Here is a 10,150-nt window from a genome sequence, read left to right as displayed (position 1 = left end):
TGATCCAGATAATACATTAAGACACCTAATCACATTAGCTACCACTGATCCCAGATAATACATTTGATCTTGGAAACCAAGCAATGGATCACATTTGATGGTGTTGTGTGTGTGTGTGTTTGGTTCATGAAAACATAAGATTGTTTCTGGAAATGAACTTTTCATTTTTCATTGGTTTCCGGAACAAAAACCAGAGAGACGCAACATCCAGCTCCAGATCTTCAGATTGCTTCCTCAAAGGATAAACCTCAAGTTCTTGGGCATCATTAAAACGAAGATGTGGCCACTAAACTTTTCGTTTTAAAATAAATTACACTAAAAAGATATGCTTTTCTTATATCACCACCAAAAGAAAATGATCAGTCACCTGATTGCTCTTGCAATTTTCTTCTCCATGTCTGCAGTATCCAGCTTTGAGCTCAGTACGAATCGTTCCAACCGAGCCTGCTTCTTCTTTGCTTCCTCATCAGTTCCATTGTGCACCCTAAGTCCAAACCTAATAAATGACAAAGAAATAAGAGAAATTACAGACTTCTAATCTCAGGGAAAGGCTAACAAATATCCAACGTGTCAACCAAAAGCAAGTACCTCTCTGTCCGGGCCTTTCTTTTCTGGTCCTCAAATAATTTATGCACTAAAAGAAGGTTAATAATTGGAAAGTTAATTCTCAGCTAAATATATGATGACCAAAGAGGCATGATAACTAAAAATATGCATACGGTTCTATTTAATTAAATAAAATATATTATAAATTTGATTAAATTTTGATTATAATTTTTAAATCAATAGAAAAGATGTTCAATTATGGTAGGATTATGTAAAAAATGACTTTAATGAGAGAGAATCTTTTAATTACCATCATAGACCCTCTCTACTCTTACGTATAAAAAGATAAGACCTCCTAGAGATAAGTCAACTAGTTATTAAAATTACATATCTCTTTTTAATCTCCATCTCCTAGAGATAAGCTAACTAGTTATTAAAATTATATATCTATTTTTAATCTCCCTTAGTTCCTAATTCATCGCTCATAGCGTTCATATGAAAAATACGAAGAGAAAAGAGTCTAGTTCTCTTTATAGAACAGCACCCCTATAGTTTTTAGATCCAAAAACAATACATGTATAGATCAAATAAAGATTATATGAATTACATCAAAAAATATGCATTATAAATTTGATCTATCATTATTTAATTTTAATTTTTGGTATTAAAATTTTTCATATAACAATAGCATAATCATGATTTGTATACTTATAATTGGTATTATAGTCATATTTTGAAATCAAATACTTTAGATCATAAAAATATATCATATCTATTTTGTATTTAGATATGTTTGTTAGCATCCTTTGCTTGTGAAAAAGTATTATCCAATTTAATTTATGATGCTTGAACAATTCATCTATCTTGTCGATCTGCTTTCCTATGTTGACTATTTTGTTGCTTGGATATAAGGTTTTGATGGACCACTATCGACAGCTTGCTATTAGCGATAGTATTATTGAGGGCAATAACCTTCGATGGTCACTAGCCTAATCACAAACAATGGTATGTAGTGGAAGTGCCTTGGGGTGCAAAGGTTAGTAGTAACCATATGCACGATTGGTCATAGGTAGCTGCAATAGTGTCACTGCCTATGGTGACTATAATAATGTCACTATAGTGGCATTTGCTGGCTATGACTATGCAAGTAAAAGCGTGGGCACAATTGCATGCCACAATGATCGTGAGGGTTCGATGGGTGGCGTGTGTGCACAATCGTGCATGGGCACAATGGTTAGTATAGCACGAGAACTGGTGTGGTCATCAATCGATAGTGTAAGGACAATCGTCGCTTGCAAACCGCCTACGACCATTGTGCTGGACACCAAAGGCTAACAGTTGTGTAAGCAGAGGCGTAGGCATAACTACATGCTGCGATGACTATGGGGAGTCATCGAGTGATGTGTACATGTGGGCATTGTATCACAAGGATGGTGAGGCCACCGATAGACAGTGTAAGAATAGTTATCACTTAAAGTAATAGTCACAAGTAGCGCACAAGTGGTGGCCATAATCAACAATCGCACACTGTGATGGCCTTGCGCAATGACCATGGAAAAGGAAGAAAAGAATTATGGTTTTATTTTTAAAATTATAGTATTACCCTTATAAATCCTTTTAATTTCAATTTATGCCACCCTTTAGAAACTATATATTTTCATTATATATCCTAAGAAAAATTATAGTTTTGCTCCTTAGATATTAAAATTTTTTAACTTGTATCCTCAATTATAAAATTAACTAATTTGATTTATTTTAATCAAATATTTTGAATAGACTTGATCATGATTATATTTTAATTGCTTGGCTAGATTTATATTTGATTAATCAAGTTTTAATCAAATTCAAAAAAGTTAATTTTTGATTAATTTTTTTACTTTAATCAACTTTAATTTTGATGACCATAATTAGGTGGATGGTTGGGCTAAATTTATAAACCTAATTTGGGTAGCCTAATTCTAGACTTGCCCAATTAAATATGATTGATTGGTCTAATTTAGGATTCCATACAAAATTTTTTAAAAATATAAATCATATCTTTTTTACAGTTTTCTAATATGATATAATAATAAAATTTTGTATGTGATCATTAAAAATATAATTATTATTCTTAGATATTTGTTTGGTTATTCATAAAAATATGTTTATAATTATGAAATATTATTTATTTTTTATATAAAGATATTATTTATTTTTATCATAATTATAATTATCATATGCATTTTTCTTTATGCTAATTAATATTCAATAATTATTATGATTATTATTTTATTATTATTCAATTACTTCAACATAATTTAGATTAAATGGTACTTAGTTAATATTATTTGTAACTTATATTTCTAAGTTTTATCTAATTGGTAGTTGTGAAAGTGGCATACGATGGTAGATTTATGAGATTTAAATTATAATAAATATTTTTATTATTTGTATAATATTTTAAAATTTATTTTATATTATTGTATGTCTTGCAATCATTAAAGTGACATAGATCGATAACTTATGAAACTATACTAAAGAATTAGTTCTTAACAATATTAAGAAAATAATATTCATAATGACATATATAATTAGGATACTTAAGAAGAATCTATTTCCAATAATTGTGTGATAGGGATAGAATGATACAGTTTTAGATACACTTATAGTTTAGGATTGTATACTCAAAGATAGCAATACTATTCTATAAAAATGATACTTGTCCTATATAAATAATTTTATATGAACACTAGAAATAAAATAAAAGGTGAAATAAAGATGGTATCAATAATTTAATATTTACTAAAATACTCAAAGTATTAATATTATTTTATTAAAATGATACTTCATTGTATTCTTATAAATATTTCTATATTTTTTGAATTAAATTATTATAAATAGCCTGAGCATATATAATTTATATTGGATGTGTTAAAGTTTGATCAAACTAGTTAAAAGGATCGTAGACATAACTACTAAAAGTTCTATGGAATAAATAATTGATATAAATGATTGAAAAGGTCTAAAATACTCAATATTATATAATTATTAATAATATTTAGACTTCATTACGGTTTATAACTAGCGTAGTAGAATATTTAATGATTAATCTTATTTTATTAATAAGTCATTATCTGATATATTAATGAAAGAACTGACTAAAATTTAGTATGATAGTATTTGAGGAATTCAGGATTATATATATGACTAATAAAGTTATAAACTCAAACATTAGACATAAATGTAATTGAGTCCTTTCTCATATATTTAATTCTTAGTTTTATTTCTTCTTAGTTTAGCTCATTTAAAATTCACTATAATAAAATTAAAGATAAATAAAACTTAAATGAGCTAACTAGTATATGTTTTTAAGAATTAAAATTAAAATAGGAAAGACTCATAATATTTTGGATAATACTCAATGAGTAATAATAAAATAAAGTTGAAGTATAAATTACTAATTTTTTTATTACTATATAAACTTATAAAAAGAAAAACTTCATTGTAGAGTACTTGTTTTGAAACAAGAAAGGATATGTGAAAAGATATTGCATTAATCGCAAGACTTAACTTAAAAAGAAAAGTATAAACTTGACTTTTATATATTTTAAATCAAATATTATAGAGGTTCCTTCTAATACTTGATAGATTAAATCTACTGCTTTAACTCATTTTACTAATGATATAAAAAGATTTTTTATTATAAAAAATTATCTTAAAACAAAAGGGATAGCAATGAGAACTTATAGCCTGTACTTAGAGATGATTCTCTATATGAGTTAGGATATTATCTTTGATAGTAAACTTAATATATTTTATGATTTAATAAAAGTTAGTTCTGGAATTCTATGTGATGATTTGTATAGAATTAATTTGAATTTTGAGTTTACAAAATCATTAGTGACCTTACAATCAAATATTATATTAAAATATTATTTCAATAACGAAAAATCTTTTATATTATGACATAGATGTTTATGACATATCTCCAATGAAAGAATTGAAAGATTAGTAAATGATAATATTTTAGAAAATTTAGACTTTGTTGATTTTGATGTTTACATAGATTGTATTAAGAGAAAATAGACTAAACATACAAAATAAAATACCATAAAATGTGAAGATTTCCTTGAGATTATTCATACTGATATATGTTGACCACTTTAAATTTCATATTTCTATGGAGAAAGATATTTTATTATATTTATATATGACTTATCCATATATGATTATATATATCTAATATATGAAAAGTATCAAGTTATTAGTCCTCTTGAGGTGTGCATAAATGAGATCAACAAATAATTAGATAAAAAATTAAAATTATTAGATCGAATAGGGGTGATAAATTTTATGATATATATGATAATTTCAATCAGAATGTTGATCATTTTATTAGATTTTTAAAAAGGCGAGGTATTTGTACTCAATTTATCTTACCAGGTGTATCATAGTAGAATATTGTTACTAAAAGTAAAATCATACTCTTATGAATATCTTAGAAGCATGATGAACTATTCCTCCCTACTTGAATTCATGTGAGGTGAAGCTATTAGGATAACTATACATATATCTTGAACATGTTTCGATTCAATCAACTCTATTTGAGCTATGGACTAATAGGAATATTTGGGTTTGTCTTGTAGAGATAAGAGTCTTCAATTCATATGAAAAAAAAAATAGATCTAAGAATTATTTTTAAATATTTTATTAATTATCCAAAAAATTCAAGAGATAAAAATTTTATTATCTTAATTATAGTACGAAAATAGTCGAATATGATAATGTAAGATTTCTAAAAATGATGAAATTAATGGGAGTAAAAAATCTTAAAAAATTAATTTTGATATCAAGAATATACATGTTAATACTTCTTTATCATTTCCAATTTGAGAGATTGTTGGTCCTCAAATTATTGAAAGAATTGATGATGATAAATAATAAAATAATATTGATGAACTTCACATGATATTGATGTTGTTATTAATGATCTCCTAGAATAACAACAATCGGTAATTTTTAGATCTCAAAGGAAAAGAAAACTTATGATTTTTTATGATTATATGGTATATTTAAAACATAAAAATTAGAAGATATTTCTTATCATTTTCATAAGTCATGAAAAATAGTAATCCTAAAAAGTGATACGATACAATGAAAGAAAAATTAAAATTGATTAACTAGAATGATATTCGAAAACTCATTAAATTATCTAATAAGTAGAAAAGAGTTAATCTATAATTAACCCGTTTTACATAAGTTGAGTTTGACCTTTTTCTGATAAGGCCGGCCTGTTTCCTGACGGAAGTAAACTCGGATCCGGCCCAAGATTCTATTGAAATATTTGAATTTATGAATGAATCAGGACGACATATAGGGCAGATTCCTCGCCTCCGTTACGCCGCTGGGAGTCGCGGATCTCATCCGAAACGTTGCCGACGGAAGCGCAGCACACCACAGAAACCCGATCCGGTAATTCCACCACATCTCTCTGGTCACTGCTTCGCTCTCTCTTAACGATTCCATAAGCTTCGGAGAATAAAATCGTAAAATCATCTCCCAAACAGATAAATAAAATTATTTACTCCTCTATCAACAAATCAAGATATTAATAATTTTTACGATTAATTCCAATTACAGGAGATAGAAAGTCTAAATTACCCTCACCATTCGATCTTAATCCCTACCAGTCTCTACTTACCTCACTCTGTCCTCGTATCGAGGGAGGTCGAGGTTGAGCTTTACCAACAAAGTTCTTGATACTTCAGAGCCTTTGCCGATGGCGGCAGCTGCAGCTGGGTGAGCATCGAAATCCTATGCATTTCCTTCATGCCCTTGATTCGATTAAGTTTTTGTTGAACAATGGAGTCATGTTGATGCAGTTTCGCGAAGGAGGTACTGCCTCCGAGTCTCGACTCGACCTCGAAGCCACCTGCGATCTTCGACGGCACCACCAGGTAGCCAATCGATCAATCCAGCATTCGATTTGAGGCAAATGTTGTTGTTCGGATCAAAGCTTTTGATTTGCTTTCTTTTCGTATTTGTTCTTGAAGGTTGTATATATCTTATGTATGCCCATATGCGCAACGCACCTGGATTGCTAGGAATTATAAGGTAATCTTCTGTTTCTTTCACTGTTTGGATAGATGCGAGAAGCTTAGGAGTGTCAATTTGACCCTCTCTTTTCAGTTAATTATATATAAATATTAGATTTTTGGGAAGATGTTATACCAAATACATGACAATTTTTTTGTTCTTGAAGAGCAGGGAGTGCAGGAAAAGATTAAATTGGTTCCTATTGATCTGGAAAATAAGCCCGCTTGGTACAAGGAGAAGGTTTATCCCGCAAATAAGGTTTGATTACTTTATGGTGTTATTTGGTGATATGTTTTGTGGAAGTAGTATTAAGGTGGTGAATCGTCGCTTAAAAGGTGCCATCGTTGGAGCATAATAACAAGGTGAAAGGAGAGAGTCTTGATCTGGTGAAGTATATCGACAAATATTTTGAAGGGCCAGCGTTGCTGCCCGATGTAAGTGATTCCTTGATATTTGTCATGAGAGGAATGCCACATCATGTTACAAGCTTGTTTACATTCCATCATGAAAATTACAGGACCCTGCGAAACAGCAGTTTGCAGAGGAGCTGTTGTCTTACAATGATTCCTTTAACAAAGCTATGTACAGTGCAATGCCTTCTAATGCGGATGTTGATGATGATGCTGGTTAGATAAAAACTATCCCCTAACTTCTATCATCTACTTGGGCAAAGAAAATTAAATGCTTAAGCACTGATCTATACAAGACCTGTTTTGTATCAGGTGCTGCCCTCGACAAGTTAGAAGATGCCCTATCAAAATTTGACGATGGGCCATTTTTCCTTGGCCAATTTAGTTTGGTGAGTAACTGCATGTAGTCGATTTTTTTATGTATTATATTGCCTTGCTGTTGTTTATTTATCATCAGAATGGAAGAAAGTTAAGAAAAATCTCAGACTACATATTAATCTTTACTGATTTGCATGTTTTACATGTTGCTAAATCTGTAAATGAGTTTTATATCTCAGCTGATATCTTTTACCATTTACAATTATGGGCTACGTCATAGCTTGAAGTTTTTCAGTCGTGTGCTTTGAACTACATGTTTGGTGAATAACTGACAATGTACAATTTGATTTGTTGCTAACATCTAAAAATTGTAGTAGTAAAAGAATATTATCTGATTACCATATTGTTCTGTCTTAATCCCTAATCTGCCTATTTAAATATCAGTGTCAATTATTATCTTTGTTGATACTTTCCATAACTCATTACTTGTTTGGTTGATTTTCCACCTTTCTAGAGTTTGGAAATCTGTACTTGAGTATTGTTGATTTTTATTTTCACTTCCTCCATAATTTTGGTTTAGTAATTTCATTGTTCCAAAAGAATCCATATAAAACTTAAGTTTGATTTATCTTTCTGGAAATCTTAATAAATATATGTAAAGCGATAATTTTTTTATACTTTGAGAACTCCAATTTGTAGTGTGCATGCTTGACATTGTCACAGAATTAAGTTCCAAAACATGTTCTTATGTGGTTCCTTGACTTACTAGTGCTAAAATTCAGGCACTTCGTCAGCTTGCTAAATTTTAAGTTAGTTACTAAGAATCTAAAACTGTTCATGATTGATGTCTTTAAAAAATACAAAACATTGTTCTACATAAACATATGGAGAGAATTAGACTTGTGATAATATCAAGTTTCGGTAATTGGCATGTGTGACATGTTATTCATTTCATGGTGCTTTAACTGTTATGTTTGGTAATATGTGATACTTTATTTGGGGAGCAAATTTTCATTATTTGCTTGCTTCTTTTCTGAGATTGTATAGGTGATATTTCTGCATCAAGACTTGTAGTGTGTCATGACTAAGTTCTGTCATTTTTATATGGTGATCTTGTTGTTATTCTAATCTTATATTTTTCCTAATGTGTAATTTAGGTTGATATTGCTTATGCTCCATTTATTGAAAGATTCCAGACCTTCTTTGAGGAGGTGAAGAACTATGATATCACCAAAGGAAGGCCTAAGCTGACATTGTGGATTGAGGTAGTTCCATGCTCATATTGATCTTTGAATGCTCTATAATGTGTGATCTTTCTCATCATACCAATTTGTTCGAGGTGGTGTGACAATTCCCTATGGTCAACTACTTGGTTCATTTTGCAATTCTGTAACAAGAAGATTCTTTTACATGCAATAAATCAAACTTCTGATTTAATTAACATGAAACTAGAAGACTATCTGTTTGCAATGTTCATTTGAGAGTTTTTATTTAGTTGGTGTACAAAAGAGAAACTAATACTATGCTTTACTGAATTGTATAACTGTAAATATTAAATTTATAGCCATCTTCAGTAAAATTCTACATCTGCAAGCAATTATTCTCAGGTTTCTGTTTCCTTTTACATAGTTAAGTTTGTTTTTCTTCATTTGTATAACCTCTCATTCCTATCTTACCCTTGTCTGGTAAGCTTGTCACTTGAGATCTATCTTCCTTAAACTGTGTACCCTGTTAAGCCTTTTCTTAGTTTATACCAACTCTACTTGTAGTCTTTGGTGCTCCTGGATGAATTAATTTTACCATTTGACCTAGTCTTGCTATGTATGTACTATATCTTTACATCGAAAGAAAAAAAAGTGTATGCAGAATCATAACATTAGAGCTACTAGATGGTATATGTCTCCTCTCCTATGATAATAAGGTTTTCTTGATAAAGGAAGGTCTAACGCTCCATGAAATATGAAAAGACCCATGAGAATATGACTTCTTGCTTTGTAACATATTTGGTACTCCCATACTAGGATGTAAACAAGTATGCATAATCCAACTCTTTTATACCACCTCCTTATAGATATACTGAACAATTTATTTGTTGTTTTAGGAATTGAATAAGATTGATGCCTACACACATACTAGACGTGATCCTCAGGAGCTGCTGATGAGGACTAAGAAGCGCTTTGGGGTAAAATATTATTATGGTTTCTCACTATGAATTCAGATTCATATGTCGTAGTTCAGTTCAAAAGCTATATGATATTTACACGTCTTTTTCTGTTTGTTTTCAGATTGCGTGAAGAAACCTTCATGCTTCTGTTCTTCAGGTTCTGATATCACTTGTTTCATCTTCTTCGTGCACATTTTGAGGGAAAAAAAAGAGGAACCGTTGGCCTACATTTTCTTCATCTATAATAAGATTAATGCAATGAGATATGTAATGTGGAAGTAAAACATATCTTTCTCCTATTAATTAGAGACATGGAACCGTTTTAAGTTTCTTGCAATGCTTTGCATGTCTACTTGCCTTCCTTTCTTGCGTTTCTGTCGTTCTTCCCCCCAAAGCCAAATGACTCCTTGATATTAAAGGTCATAATTATTGTCCATAAATAGCATGGATTTTATCTGGGAGCTTTCAAGATGGAATAATCTTAGCTTTGATGTCCTTTGGGAATGTGATTCACTAGTAAAATATATAGTATCCGAGTTTCACCAACTAAAACTAACACACCAATAGAAGTATAAATAATATATATACGTTATTCTCACTTAGTGATATGATTTATGATGTTTATGTTCCATAAATA

General features: G+C 30.0%; 1 protein-coding gene across 1 annotated transcript; it reads left to right on the top strand.

Annotated features, from left to right (window-relative positions):
- Positions 1-6,171: 6,171 nt before the first annotated feature.
- On the top strand, positions 6,172-9,850 carry LOC135671511 (protein IN2-1 homolog B-like). Its single transcript, XM_065179688.1, has 10 exons — positions 6,172-6,324; positions 6,408-6,482; positions 6,579-6,639; positions 6,793-6,879; positions 6,957-7,055; positions 7,139-7,247; positions 7,344-7,420; positions 8,507-8,614; positions 9,451-9,531; positions 9,635-9,850. Exons 1-10 carry the CDS (start codon positions 6,305-6,307, stop codon positions 9,641-9,643), a joined length of 726 nt encoding a protein of 241 aa, XP_065035760.1. The 5' UTR covers positions 6,172-6,304; the 3' UTR covers positions 9,644-9,850.
- The last annotated feature ends 300 nt before the right edge of the window (positions 9,851-10,150 follow it).

This window comes from Musa acuminata, unplaced genomic scaffold (assembly GCF_036884655.1).
Source record: "Musa acuminata AAA Group cultivar baxijiao unplaced genomic scaffold, Cavendish_Baxijiao_AAA HiC_scaffold_1139, whole genome shotgun sequence".
Classification (NCBI taxonomy): domain Eukaryota; kingdom Viridiplantae; phylum Streptophyta; class Magnoliopsida; order Zingiberales; family Musaceae; genus Musa; species Musa acuminata.
This window is presented reverse-complemented; position numbering and strand designations above follow the sequence as displayed.

Excerpts from the sequence above, each read along its gene's own strand:
- LOC135671511 (XM_065179688.1), top strand. The coding sequence starts at position 6,305 with ATGGCGGCAGCTGCAGCTGG. Across the intron at positions 6,640-6,792 it reads GGATTGCTAGGAATTATAAG|GGAGTGCAGGAAAAGATTAA; the intron begins GTAATCTTCTGT and ends CTTGAAGAGCAG. Across the intron at positions 6,880-6,956 it reads AGGTTTATCCCGCAAATAAG|GTGCCATCGTTGGAGCATAA; the intron begins GTTTGATTACTT and ends GTCGCTTAAAAG.